Below are 15,292 nucleotides of genomic sequence, written 5' to 3' on the forward strand. Positions count from 1 at the left end.
CCAGTTTGGTCCACCACTATCAACAGGATTCTCAAACTGAATCAAGGCCAGGCAGTAAGTCTCAGTGTCTTTCCCATATCTCAAACAAGTGTTGAAGTAAACATGGAGCTGAACTGCTGAGCTGGTTGTTGGAGTAATGCTTTGGATCTTTGCAGAGAAATCAATAGATGGAAACCATGTGGATACAGTCATATTGTAACCAGCTGCTTTTGACAAAAACACACAGAGATAGGAAGCTTCACTGTGCACACACGCCACTTTTTGAGGCTTTTACTGACAGGTACCAAGCCTGGGCATGACTTGATGACTTGAGATACTAGCTCAACTCCTCCATGCTACAAGTGGTCCGTTGGACACAGTTCAATGCCAAAATGACCTTTGCGTCCAGTTTCTGATGGTTCTGAGAGAAAGCACCCACAAGCCTGCATCCTGGGTCCAGCCCGCAGATGTGTTAAGAGTTGCTTATCATCTGAAGAGATGGTTGCATTTTTCCTCCAATTTCATTCACAAGACAGGCTGAAACAGTTCTGCTCAACTTTCTGAAATGGTTCGGCCCAGGGCTGAGACACGGCATGGAAATACTAGCAGCTGCAGTTAGAAAGCCCTGAAACCCACAACACTCAGAGAAGTTTTGGATGCCCAATATGGGCATGGGAGTCTTCAGGGTTGGCTGGGGCTTTCAGCAACCTGATCTGGTGAAAGACGTCCCTGCCTACAGCAGGGGAGTTGGGCTAGACGATCTTTAAAGGTCCCTCCCAACCCAACCCATTCAGCAATTTTGTCATCTTAGCGTGCACTACGCTGGGTGACACCATGAGTTGGCTCCCCGTGTTATAAGGAGATTTTGCAAAGAGTTGATGCCTTTTTATCAGGGTTTGTCAGAGGAGGGAAGTCCAGGCGGGTGTCACTAGTGCAGGGCTTGCAACGTGCAACGGGTGATATCAGTGTCTTTCTACACGTCTCCACAGCCAGATTGCCTTGGCCCATCCTGCCCTCTAGTGCCTGCGGCGCCGTCTCCCTCTCTCTCCTCTCCACTCCCCCTTGCACCCACACGCAGGCTGAAGGGATGCTGCTGTGGTTCTGAGCAGGGAGCAGGAGCTGCAAACCCACAGGCCTTCCCTATGCTACTGTGGGTGCGGAGCTGGCCACCCCGCAGCCTCACCTGCCTGCTAGGGACAGCTGCTGCTGGGGACACAGGCCAGAGAAAGGGGGTTTGGAGGGGAATGGTGTCAGGAGGGGTCCCCATGGGGAGGTGGTGTGAGGGATGTGGTGCTCACACCTGGGCTCGGCTGGAGCAGCTCCCCCAGCCACCTGTGTGCCAGCCCCCGAGCCACCCTGCCAGCGGCAAGGCCTGTGCTGCAGAGCCTGCATATCTGCCAGCATCACCCCAAACGGGACAGCTACGCCATTGCCCCATATCCCTCTCCTCCTTACTGTTGCGCACTGTTTTCCGCTTCTCCAGTGACTGACAGGGTGCAAGGGGTTCCCTCCTCTGCCAGCCTGCCCATGTCTGGGGCTGAATTCAAGTACAGGGCTATTAATGGAAAACTGCCAGTGCAGTATAAAGAAAGCTTCATGGCTGTACGGCCCCATAAAATCATAACCTGTTACAGCACATTCTACCACAATACATAATGCTTGAGTTGTATCTATACACTCTAATGATAAAAAACGCAGAGCATACAATTAATTATTTTTTAATAATAATTTTAAAATACACAATAATGCCACAACCTATTTATACAGTATAATTCAACGCTTCAAGTAAATTTTCTAGCAATCAAACACAGAGCAGGAGTAACAAAAATGAAACTATTCCAGGTGATCACCTGCCTATTGAAACGTTCCAAAAGCAAATATACAAGTCAGCATTTGTTTGAATTTTTCAGGAATCATCCATGGCAGTCCTCTAGGTTATGCTAAGTCTCCTGTAAATACATGACAAAATAATGATTCAGTAATGAGGAATCCTTAGAACTGACATACAGTGTTCCGAAAATGAGCTGAAACATTTACAATTCTCATGAATCATGTCACAAAACCTTTTCATTTCTCTAGATAAAATTAGTCTTAAGTTATTTACCTTATTTACCTGAAGTCATGTCAGGAGTCTCCATCATCATGGGAAAAAAAACCCAATGCAAAATCTTGGTCCTACTGAAATTGAGGTAATCCTCCCACTGACTTTAATGCCTAGACCAGGGTCTCATTTCAAGCCTTCAATTTCATTCATATGCATAAAAATAAATTATTCTTAGAAACTTATAGACAGATGTAGTGAGCACTGACTACCGTAATTTCATACATGTAACACATTCTGCTGGATGCTTTGAAGAATCAATCATAAATGAAAAAGCAAACCCACTTTGTTGAAATACTGTCAACTTAGCACACAGAGAAGGAGCTTACAGAGGAATATTCCAGCTTTGAAAAGCATCCACAGGTGTGTCTATCTACAATCTGTACTATGTGACTCCAGACACTCAGTTTTAACACATTCGTGTTACATCAAACCACCAAGTGGATTTGTTGGTGCTTACATCTCATTATTTCTGATTTTCAGCTACCTACAGGGACAGGTGAATGCCTGACACCTTCCAAGGGAGCTTTTCCACATAAGCAATTGCAGCCCTGATTACCACTGGACGTCCTAGCCCAGGAAGGGTCTGCCTGTGAAGCCACGTGTACAAGTGGCCTAGTGAAAAGTCTGGACGTCCCTTTTGAGGGTATGAGATGTGGAGCAGGTACTCGTCTCTTCAGGTGTCATTCCTGAAATCCCACTCTCAGAGTGGGATCTGGCCTGCTGGGATAGCACAAAGCTCCTCTGACCTGCAGAGAGGAGGTAGCACAACGCAGTCTGGACAAGGCAGGACTTTTTCCACAGGTGCAGCTAGCAAGGAAACAGTGTTGCTGCGATGGAGTGCAGATATAATTTTATGAGGGGGAATGCCCCACTTGTGGAGCTGGCCTGTGAACAGATACATGTGGCGGTGCCGGCGCATTTTGTTAGTCATGCCTGGTACCATTTCCAGTGAACCAGCAGGAAAGGACGATTACAAAGAAAACTGAGGCTGGACTTAGCACATGGCTCCAGCCTCCCACCAGCGCTCTGGGAGTCAGGAGGCTGAGGAGGGTTTTGCACTGGCAGAAACTCCCAGTGGCAGATAACTCTTTGAACCTGAAGAGCTTCAGGAACAACAGCCTTTGTTCTATTACCTGCTGAGATGCCCGTTCAAGTTTGTCAGGACTAACATAAGTGAAAAGAAATTTATCTAAGTGCTGTAGCAGCAACCTTTCAAAATAAGGAAAGTAAGGAAATTCTGTTCTGAGAACATTACCAAAGCACTTGCAAACGTTATTAGGATGCTCTCAATGTCCTTCTCAAAACCTTTGAGCACAGGGTGGGGGACAGCATTACTCTTCAACTGTAAACATCCCAGGTTTTTGATGTATTGGATTGTGTGGAAGGGGATAGAATTTCACTGCCGTTCATTGCACTAGTAACCTCTAGCTGGATTCTTACAGCCTGAAATCAGCAATGTCAGCATATGGAAAACATGCTTTAATGCTCAACTGTTACTTAGGTTCATCCTTCACCATGGCTTGGGCACAATAATTTGAAATAGATAGGAATTAATTTCTTCTTTCAGCTTCTTCATTCATCTCCATTTACTTGATGACTTGCCTGCTTGTTAGTCAGTTTCCAAATCCTCTGTTCCTGCTTGATCTGATTCTTCTAACTGGAATGAGATGTGACGTGAAGGCTGTTCCTCAGCAACAGGTTGATCAGTCTCTTCTTCCTCTGTGACCGGTTGGTCAGCAGCCTCTGTCTCACTGGCCACCTGAGGTGCTGCATCTGTTGGCCTCAGCTCTTCAGCAAGTGCCTGATCAGACAGAGGTTGACGGCTAAATGCATCTAAGCGTTTTTCAACCACTGAACAAATCAAGGCTGAAACAGAGAAAGGTACCATTAACAAACATGGGAAAAAACCCCTATAATTTGAGATTATTTTATGTATTACTGACTGATAACTTCTTAAATAGGGAAAAGACCCCGAAATAACACTAAAAATGAAAGAATACTTGAATGAGAAAAATCATCCCTGCTGCTGTAGCCTAGTTCCAGTTAAACGAGCAGTTTACGCTGCAAGCAGTGATTTGAAAGGGTTCACCTGAATTGTTTTGTTGATTTCCTCACAGTTGTTCCTCACTTCCAGAGCGGGTCACCCCGCCAGGAACAAGGACTAGTCAGGTTGCACACAGCATGATGGTTTGGCAGTGGGAAATGCTGGAACAATGGGAGTCATTAAAAGATTTTCTCTTTCTGAAAAGCAGCAGTAAAGCACCTACTCTTTATTACTTTTGCTGTTTAGCCTTCACAAATTTTTCTAAACATTATACCCCTTCCAAATCAAAGAACACAACAAAAAAAAAGTCAACACTCACTTTGATTTACATCATTTAAATATGAAAAATAGAGGCCAACAATGAAGGAAGAGAGGTTTAACACAAAATAGGACAACCTACAGGTACTAAAAAGAGCTACATTGTTAATTCATGGGTTGACTTTAGCAAGTTAAAGACGGAATGGTCATCTCTGAGAGGAAAAACATAGCCCCCTTATACTGTGGGCGCTTCCCTTGTAGTTCACAAATCTTTTATCAGACAGTGACAAAATAAATTCTTGAAGTAGCATATTCATTCAAACAGGCTAAAAATGGATCCTCAGAGATTTTTCCTATGCTTCTGCGTAAAGGGGAGAAGAAGCCACAGACTATCTCAGCAGAGGCTGGGCCTGCCTCTACAAAATTTGGAGAATCTAATTTGCAGTTCCTCTTACAGGGGTGATGTTTTCTCAACAGTTGGTGATTGGGTATAAGTTAGGAAACAGAAAAACAGGGGCTGGTGGTATTACTTATTGACCTGCTCCAGCTGCTCTGTTTATCTTAGAACTGGTGCAAGACCATGATATCTGGTTAAAAAGAATAAAGATTTAAACAGGAATATGATCGATATTCTCATTAATAGTGTATCCTGTAGCAACATTCTCCTTGGGATGTTTATTCAGTAGTCACATACAATACTTCTTTCTTAAAAGGAGAGAAAATTCCCTCCCTTCTGAAGAGCTACATGAAGAAGTGATCCTTGAGCGTATATACCAGCACATACATCATAGGATAAAATACCTAACAGACCAGCTGTAATTATCCAAATTATACCCTAACAAAGGATCCTGGTTAAACTGAAAATAAACCCAAAGGAAACAAACACAAATATAATTCAAACCCAAAATCACAGCAGGAGGAAAACCATAGGAATGAAAGACGTAACGCAAGTATAAAAAGTGGTTTGATCTAGGACCACCACGGTGGACCACATGCATTCATCATAATTTTGTGTTTCTACACAAGACAGATGTTACATTGTTCAGGTATTTCAGCTACAGCCTCTGAAGACTGAGTAATAAAAGAACTTGAACACTTAGCTTGAACTAGCCCAAAAGACCACCAATAAATATTTTAATCTATTTCAAAAGCAAGAACATGATTATTGACTGCTGAGGAGGCAAGCCCTTGTTTTGATGAAAAGTGTTGGTCACCTGACTTCTCAGTCAACCATGGCCTACGATTACCCCTCTCTCCTCCTTTCATGGAGGGTGAACATATTCCATAGCTCAGGGAGCTTACACAAACGAGTTAAGGGACTTTCATGGTATACACATGTGGCTGTAGACAGAATGGGCTTTTTTGTTCCCACTGGCACAATCAGGCACACTACAGAGAACAGCACAGCAATGATGGCTGTGCAACACATGAGAAATAGAAGTTTTATAGCAGAGAAAAGACTTGGTGCTCTTTAACCGTTCTGCTCCTGCCAAACGTACTGCATCTCCCAGCACCAACACATCTCAAACAGTAAAGAGACAGCAGAGAGAGGGTAGTGCAGCATGACTGACGCTTCATTATTTCAGTTGAAAATCAATTACCTAGGTGTATGTAGTAGTAGTTTTCCAACCTAAAAATGTCTTAACATAGTAAAAAACCCAAAACAAAACACAAAAGCCACAGGTACCTGGAGTTCTTGCTAAAATGACACCTTCTACCTTAACCCACAATGACCCTGTAAATGTGATATTTGTCTGACTGGGGAAAACAATCAAGAACACCAAGCAGCCCAGATTACATTCCAGGATTTGGTGACTTACAGTCAAGAACTATCCTCCCCAGAATCTTCCTTTCTAGTGTTTCTTCCACTTCTGTCATCAGCCATGGAAGGAATTCTGTCTCAATATCTGTAAGCATAAGACGGGGGGGGGGGGGGGGGGGGAGAGACAGAGTGGGGGTAGACAGAGTGGGGAGAAAAGGGAGAAAAGGGAGAAAAGTATTTTTATTAAGGATGAGCAACAGGATCTTGGGGCTGTTTTTCATTTGCTACGATCATTAAGGGATGCATATCCTTGCCAAAAGACACTTGCTTTGCAAAAGCCAGACAAAATCTCTCAGGTGTTGTTGGGTTTCTTATCTCCCGCCTCTTTTGCTGAGGTTCCTCATTGTTATGGATCCAGACCAGAGTCCTCTCAACTGCAGTGATTTTCAAAGGGGTCTGGCACCCTTGAAAGGCTAGCTAGCACAGATGAGACACACAGTAATGTTCTAGCGAGATGAAAATAACTATCCTGAACAAGTCAGGAGAATAACATTTCCTGCCTTGCTTTCCAAAGACGTCTGGCTTCTGGTCTGCTGAAAGCATTTGTTCCCTCTGACTAAAGAGCTCTTGCTTACCCATGTACTTCTCAAATCATGCTCTTTGTAGGCTGTGGTCCCAAAGCATGACCTGTTTGCAAAATACACTCAGTGTATTGCCCTGAGACTCATTCTGGAGAGAGCGTATCCATTCCTAAGCTGTGGTCTGGGCAGCTGTGCAGAGACTTGGGAACAGGGGTGCAGCAAGGTAGCCCATAAGGAATGGCGCTGATTCTAAAAGCTTGGAAGTCACCGATGTACAACTCTGAAGTTATTTTCAGAGCCTAATTTTAATCGACTAATTTCTCCATTGCTCTGATAATCATTAACAAAGATTCAGAATGACATACAGACTTCCTTGCCTGTCCTATCATAATACATTTACTTCAGTTTGGATTTCTTTCTCTCACCCCTCTACCAATCCTTACCACCCATTTATTTCTTTCCAATTCAAAAGCAGCTCTTCTCATTGCAACACTGTCAGCTCTTGCTTATTCTTGACTACTTGTACCGATGACCAATAATGTTTGTTTTAAAAATTTGAGTTTGGAAGCCCTCTCTGCAGCCACAAATGTAAATGAATAAAGTCTTGTGACACTATTCTAAATCATAGGACAATAAGCTATGTTTCATGGTTGTTTTGACCTTTATATTACTTAGTTCACATATTAAAAAAAATACAAACCTCTTTCTATAGGGTCATAAAAAAACCCACTCTCACGAAGATTGTTGAAGACAGAGGGAATGAGATCAGCCAGGTAACGCTGAGCAAATGCCCGAGCTGCAATTTTCTCTGTGGTCTCTTTCTGTTTCTGCAGCATTTGCATGTGCTGGACTCTGCGACGTTCCTGTCAAGACAATATTGCATGTAAAACTCTCAGGCCTTTAGCTGTTACTCCATTAATCTAGACTTTGAAGAATGATCGCAGTGTTAGAGTCATAAATGGCAAAGATAATCAAGAGTACCGATACTTATGGCCTCCAGCTTTCACAAAAATTTCTCATGTGAACAAGTGCTTGCACTTGTGGAGTACTAAAATTCACAAGGGTTAGAGGGAAACACGTTCCTTTGGTATACCTTTTTATTTTGGCAAGTCTGTAAAATAAGGGCCTTGTAGCTGGACAAATGAAACCCTTCTCTGGTTAGCATACATTAGTAAGCATTGATCACAATCAATTGTGTCAAAGTATTGAACACAATACCTTAGTATGCATTGATCTCATGACTGTCTGTTTTATTATTGCAGATAAAGCTGATCATTGGCCTTGGTATGAGATGAAGTTGGATCAGGACTTCCTGAACTTTTAATCTTTCTAATTTTATACCCTATTTCATGTAATTAAAGATTAAAACTCAAAGTGGTTCAGGAAAACATGGGAAAAACCACAAATATATAAGGCTGATGAATAGTGAGTAATTAAGGCTTGCCCTTTGTATTTACTAGATAGTACTAATATAGCTTAATAATTGCAGATCTTGAGAGGTATGTGTGCACATACAGTAGGTGCATGCATTGAGTGTGAAAGATTAGGAAGTGCCTCTCTCACTTTCAAGCTCTGTGACTATTCATTTAGCACTTGTTATAATGAAAAGGCTTGAGTAATAACTGCACCAGGTACAAAGGGTACTGTTGGGTTTGGCCTCTCGATGAGGTGTCTGCGTACACCAGGTCACTGGAACGCAACTGCTCCAAATAAACAAAACAGCATGGCGCTGCTGCATGAGAGCAAATGGCAGAGTGCAGCTGTACAGCACCAAAATACTTTGAGGAATATCAAACTTGAAAATAACCTTTTGGGCACATCCAGCTTATTTCACTGCTTATCTTTCAGTACTGGAAATGGTTTTCTCTCTTCTGACAAGTGTGCAGACAGGCCTGTTCTGCTCCTAATAAGTCATGGTGTCAGGAAATTCATGGTGTGAATTTCAGGGTTATCCTATGCAGGGACAGGAGTTGGACTTGATGATCCTTGCAGGTCCCTTTCAACTCAGGACATTCTGTGATTCTAAGGCCTACCTTCTCCTCTCTGTATCGCCTGTCCTGCTCTTCCAGGCGCTGTACTTCAGCAAGTTCTGCATTACGCAGCTCTGCGTAGGCACGCTGATGTGCCCACAGCTGGGCCAGCTCTTCTTCCTCCATGACTTCCAGCAAAGATTGCTCAACCGTTTTCCCGATCAACACTTCCAGGATTGGCTTGACTTCAACATCAAAGTCAAACAACTGAGGATGGGAGTCAGTGAAACAGAGATAAATATCCCTCGATCACAATCACTCTTAGCCTCTTGGCAAGGAGAAAAGGAGGATGAACAAAGCCCTCGTGCTGAAGGCAGGCCTGAGAAGTACAGGTGGGGGACCCAGTGTCAGCTGAGGCAAGAGGCATGAATGCAGCCTAGGGGGTAAATGAGTGACACGCCGCACACCCTACCACAGCCATTGTGGGGGCTGCCAGGGAGAAGCAGAGCACTCACCAGGACCCTATTTCTGCTCACCTCTGCATTCCCAGCACCTTCTTAGGCTGGACAGTATTTCTACAGGGGAGAGCTGTAGAAATGTGTAAGCTGAAAGCTGTATTTTTACAGAGAGATTTCTCCACATTGTAGTTCTTAGCTGAAAGCAGCAGAACCAGTGCACATGGAGAAGCACCTTCCTTAATTTTCCACTTAACCTCACAGCAGACATCAAGGACTTTTTTGTGGGGTTTTTTGGCATGTTCTGTGAGGATAAGTTCCTTTCCGTTTCTGCCTCAATTTTGCATCAGAAATGTGTTTTGTACGGGAGACATGTTTTGAAAGCACTTGTAGACGTGACTTTGCTTCATACCTCTCCTTCTTCTATTTGCGTGGCCACATCTTTTCCCGTTTTGGCTGGTATGAAGAGTGGAGTGGGTGGTCTGTCCAAAAATGCATCTGTTTGACACTCTATATCAACCTCTATTATCCGGTCACTAATCTCTTCCAAATACAGCTCTAGAAACAAAAGCACAACGAATGCTGTAAATTGGATTCTTTTAATTTTAACTCTCAACTATTTTTAATGACTTTACAAGGTGAATTATATCCAAAGAGTGCACTAAACTGTCTTCTATAAAGTTAAAAAAAGACACCTCAACTTAAAACATAGATCAGTTTGCCGCATAGGCCATCTGACGCCACGTTCTCTGTAATGTCTGGTGCACTTCCTAAAAGGGCATTTCTCTTTGTAGGTTTCAAAAGTCAGAGTCTAGACTTCAGCCCACCTTGCAGAATAAACAATTCTTGATAGTCAACAGGATAGGACAATTTTAAAAAGGGATGATTGCCCATCTACTAATCCATAATATTGAAAACATAATTTTTTCTCCACTGTATGTGCAATCACCAACCACATGAAGTTTAACAGGGGCAAGTGCCAGGTTTTGCACATGGGGCACGGCAACCCTGGATGTACATACAGACTGGGGAACGAGAGGCTGGAGAGGAGCTCTGCAGGGAGGGACCCAGGGGTTCTGGTCAATGGCAAGTTGAACAAGAGCCAACAGTGTGCCCTGGCAGCCAAGAGGGTCAACCAAGTCCTGGGGTCCATCAAGCCCTGCATTGCAGCCAGTTGAGGGGGTGATTGTCCCGCTCTGCTCTGTGCTGGCACGGCCTCACCTCGAGTGCTGTGTGCAGTTTGGGGCACCTCAGTACGTTAAGGATACAAAGCTGCTAGAGAGTGTCCAGAGGAGGGCCACAAAGTTGGTGAAGGGCTTAGAGGGAAAACCATAAGAGGAGTGGCTAAAGTCACTTGGTTTGTTCAGCCTAGAGAAGAGGAGACTGAGGGGAGACCTCATTGTGGTCTGCAGCTTCCTCACAAGGGGAGGAGGAGGGGCAGGCCCTGATCTCTTCTCTCTGGTGACCAATGATAGGACCCAAGGGAATGGCAGGAAGATGTGCCAGGGGAGGTTTAGGTTGGATGTTAGGAAAAGGTTCTTCACCCGGAGGGTGGTGGAGCACTGGAACAGGCTCCCCAGGAGGCAGTCACAGCACCAAGCCTGACGCTATCCAAGAAGCCCTTGGACAATGCCCTCAGACACATGCTGTGAATTTTGGGGCTGTCCTGTGCAGGGACAGGAGTTGGATTTGATGATCCTTGTGGGTCCCTTCCAACTTAGAACATTCTGTGATTCTATGAAACCAGAATACTGGTTCTGTTGGGTTTAAAGAATATTCTACTTCTGGCCCCACCAGAAGTGGCTCTGAGGTAACCAAACATCTATAAGAACATGTGCTTGATTTAAATTATAACTGTCTCCTACTGCAGAGATAAATAGCCTGGCTCAGGTAATAAAGTCTGTGGAGTGCTTAAAATCATCTGCACTAGTCAGTGGTAAGGACACGAGACCAAGACTTCCACACTAGATAGCCTCCTTCTGCATCCAACAGTATTTGAAAGGTGAAAAGTTGCTGTGTGCATTGGAGGTGGGGTAGGAGGTTCGGTGGGGCTGGGGCAGAGGGAACGTTCAGAAGCCAAAGGCCATGTCTGATTAGCATGTAACACACCTGTTTTCCCAGTTTGTAAGTCAGTCCAAGCTGAAATGATTTTCAGAGGGCACAGCAATACATTACACCCCCCTCATGACTATCCCACTGCCAAATTTTGTTTTTCCTACAAATAAAATTGTTTTCCCACAAATAGGGCAGTTTCCTATTCTAACTTAGGGTGTATCCCCCCAGTTTTTAATAGTAGCTTTGTTCTTACATATGACTGTAGTCTTAAGCAGAATTTTAAAAACCCCAAATTTAAGCATATACCAAACTTCTTTGATGATACTGGAAAGGAAAGAATAAATGAAGAAGTCTTGACTAGTGTTTGAGAACGGACACTGACAACTGAGAAAGAGAACCTCTGGAAAAATGTCACTAATTAGCTAAGTTTATTAAATACAGCTAAAATTAAGGGGTCATAATGGAAAGGATTAGAGAACCTCTGTTTCTAGAATTCTGTGATTCTAACCTTAACCCTATGTGATTCTACCAAATGCATCATCCATTTAGTAAGTGAATACAAATCAGCAAGTTTTTGTTTTCAGATAATTTTTTTTTTTAACAATCAGCCTTTTATACCTGTTTGCACATGAATATGCTCTCTGCCTTCCACAGGCTCAGGTGTTCTTTGTTGCATTTGCTCTTTTGCGCGCTTTCTAGCCTGTGCTCTTTGCCATGCTTCCCTCTGCCTTTGAATCTCAAGGGGACTGGGTTGGGTACTCTGAGCAGGGATGAAAAACAAAACCACAAAACAGAATACATTTTGTGCTTGGAAATTATACTAATTTCTCTCTAAAGGAAAATGAAGGTTGTTTTTTGATTTCAATTCTACAACTGTAGCATTTTGAATTTACTTTTTCTGGGTCCTGACCCTACATTTTCAGTTATTTTAAAGATTGTGGGGTGTGAAGTTAATTGGGTATGCTAGCTGCCTATAGGCACATACTAATGGATTCTCATACTAAAAGCAATCAGTTGCTATTTGGAAGTGGATATTATATACAGGACTTTGCTTTGCGAGATGAAGTATATTAAAATGGCATGTTCTTGCTGACCAGTGAGAGTTTCTAGGTAAAGCTTTAAGAAGGTCAAATGGACTGAAATCCAGTTATCATATTATCAACAGAATTATTTGCTAGGTAAAAATTATAGGTTCTTTGTCACTGATGAAGCAAAAGAAACCCACCCTAACTTTTAGATTCGGTAGTGTGTTTGTGGATTGAAATGAGGATCACTTTTGAGCTTCTTAAACAGGACATATGTGAAAGTCACTCTAACACACAGCTATTGAACAACACAAAGTTATTTCCACAAGGTAGCTTTTAAAAATACAGGCTGCTTTAAACTCTTATATGATCAGAGTAGCTATATGGAAATATTATCTGAAAATTGAGTATCACTAAACCATTTACCACTGTATCAGGTGAAGTAAAATACTTTTGCCTCCGCATAAGCAGCTTTTGTATACGGCTGGACCATCTAGCTCTGCTTCTTTAGTAGGGTAAGCCAAAATCTCCCCCAAAGCTTAATTTCCCAAGAGGTGCTATTCTCACTGGTAACACCTGTGGAGGCACATGGTAACCGATGATGCAGCGATGACTTGTGCTCAGTATCATTACACTAAAGAAATGGGAGGGGAAAACATAAGTACTTATGGGGAAAAATAATCAATTACAGAAGCTCATGGGAAACTAAGTGCTTTAAAGAAAGGCTGAAAACAGTCGCGTGCTAGTTTAACTGGAGAGCTTGCAACTGCGTGAAATATATTAGGGAAAATTATAACTTCGGTCGTTAAAATTATTAACGAGGAACCGTTTTCCCGCCTTACCTATTACTTTTCAACAAAGCTGTCGTATGATCTGCATAAAAGAAACATACCACAGGTACGACTTGGAGGGCGTAAGTGTTGCCGCGCACCACTCTCCTGTCATACATGAGGTTGGCGTAGCGAACCGGTTCCTTCTCCCTGCAACACCGAGCACAGACAGCTGTAGTTACAGAGCTGCAGCCCGTACGCTAACGCCTCGACGAGCCAGAAGGACTTCGCAAGACGAGAGGTGCGAGTTCCCCCGAAGGACCCTCTCCCTCCCGGAGCGGGGCGGGCCGGACGGCGCGGCCCGGCCCGCCGGACACCCGCACTCACGGCTCAGCGGCGTCCGGCGGCGGCGCTCGGTACTTGGGGCGGGCGGGCAGGGCGCGGGGCCGGCTGCAGTAGGTGTAGGGGCCGGCGGGGGCCGCCTCCGGGCCGCCGGCGGCGGGCAGCATGGCGGGGTCCGGCCGCGGGCGCCGAAGGGAGCTGCAACACCGCCCGCGCCGCGGCAGCCGTCTCCAGGGCAACCCGCCGCGCATGCGCGGGGGCGGGAGGGCGGCAGCGGTGGGGCAGCCGGCGGCCGTGGGTCTGTCCCCTGCCCACTCGTGCAGGTTTTCCTGCCAGGAAAGACCTAAAACCTGATGTAGAGTTGAGGAGGACGCGCCAGCTCTCCGGGCACTGGGGTGCTCAGCGGGCAACGTGCCGTGTAGCTGCGCCTGGCAGCGCCGTGGGCCTCCTCCTGGGCGAGGTAATGAAGGAGTTTAGCCGCGAGGTGTCACCGTCCTTCTTCCTCCTCTCTGCAAGCTGCGCAGGGACTGGAAGGTTTCCAGTTTAACTGAACCCGATCTGCAGTGCCTTTGGGATTGCGAAGATCGGCTGGGGGATCGCAAAAGCCTGCCTGCCGGTGTGCTGGTGGCTGAAGTACCGGTGTCCTGAAAGGCAGCCCAAACAGCTGCGCTCCTAATTTTGTTTTTCCCACACAAGTAGGGGATTTGGATACCGTAAGGGTGTTGTACGACGGGAGATAGGAGCGTGAGGTGGGCCCTCGGTGCGCTATCCCGTGCCCGTAGCGAGCTGCGCTCCCTGTCGCGGCAAATAGTGAGGATGTGCTTTCACATCCTGTGAAAAATTTTCACTATGAAAAACATGAAAGCAATTAAGGGTTACTAATATAGTCATAGCTTTCTTTTTTTTTTCTTTTAACCTATGTGGGTGGTGATACAAAGGCTTAATTACTTTGGCAAGGCTGAGTATATAAAATAATCCATACCCTTTGTTTCTGAAATCTTTGTTTCAAATGTAGTTCACGGGTGAAATGCTATTTATTTCAGCTCAGTTATGTTACTGTTGCAGGTGTCTGTGCTCCATGACAGCCCTGTGTAGACAAGAGAACTGCAAGTAGCAGAGAGCTTCATAGGAGGCCTGCAAAGCACAGGGGAAGCTGTACAACAAGAGAAACTTTTAGAAAAAGAAGTGAAAAAAACCCCACCCCAAACAAACAAACAAACAAAACCTTACCAAAAACCAAGGCCAAGTGTGAGAGGCAAGGGAAAAGAGGAAGGAATGGTTTTGTAATTAACAGAGTCAATACAGGAATGGGAGTTCTGTTGACTACCTGGTTACCAGCTGGGTGGTGGGACAAGAGGTTGTGGGGCTGCAGGAGCACAGTGCAAGTGTCACTGGGGTGGGAGGGGAGAGCAGTCCTAAGATATTTGCTTGTGTCTGGGCAAGCAAAGTTAATAAATGAGCAGCTCGGTCCAGCCAAGGCAGAGCACTATTGACCTTACATTTGACCAGAACCAGTACAACCCTTTGATTTTGGGGACCTGACTCATATTTTCTGAAAAATTGAGTTGGGCTGTATACATATTTCTGCTTTTGATCTGGGTACTTCAATTCTGGGGAGACATTTCCAAGCTGTTAGGGGCATGGTGTTTACTGTTTGCATGAAAAAATAGCTGCAGTATAGCATGCAAAAACATCAGTCTGTATGTGTTTGGTAAGGAATTGTTTGAATGTGCTTGCTGAACAACCTGGGAAACCCGGCTGGAATGGATGAGGCAGGGAGGCAGCGAGAGGAGAGCCTGTAACCACCTGAGCAAGGATTCCTGAGAAGCTGCCTGTTAAACACCCGTTGGCCACAAATCTTGTGAAGATGAAGGTGTTGCATTTCAGGTTCATTCTGTTAAGCTGGCCCCAGCCTGGTGTCTCACCTGTTGGGTGAAGTTCTCATTC

General features: G+C 44.7%; 1 protein-coding gene across 1 annotated transcript; it reads right to left on the reverse strand.

Moving 5' to 3' along the window:
• Positions 1–1,689: 1,689 nt before the first annotated feature.
• RSPH3 (radial spoke head 3) lies at positions 1,690–13,573 on the reverse strand. The gene is made up of 8 exons (XM_075087825.1): positions 13,391–13,573; positions 13,126–13,213; positions 11,827–11,968; positions 9,566–9,711; positions 8,762–8,965; positions 7,429–7,591; positions 6,206–6,292; positions 1,690–3,949 (listed from the first exon to the last, which is right to left on the reverse strand). The coding sequence occupies exons 1-8, from the start codon at positions 13,510–13,512 to the stop codon at positions 3,693–3,695; spliced, it is 1,209 nt and encodes a 402-aa protein (XP_074943926.1). The 5' UTR covers positions 13,513–13,573; the 3' UTR covers positions 1,690–3,692.
• Between the last annotated feature and the right edge of the window lie 1,719 nt (positions 13,574–15,292).

This window comes from Phalacrocorax aristotelis, chromosome 3, assembly GCF_949628215.1.
Source record: "Phalacrocorax aristotelis chromosome 3, bGulAri2.1, whole genome shotgun sequence".
In the NCBI taxonomy this organism is placed as follows: domain Eukaryota; kingdom Metazoa; phylum Chordata; class Aves; order Suliformes; family Phalacrocoracidae; genus Phalacrocorax; species Phalacrocorax aristotelis.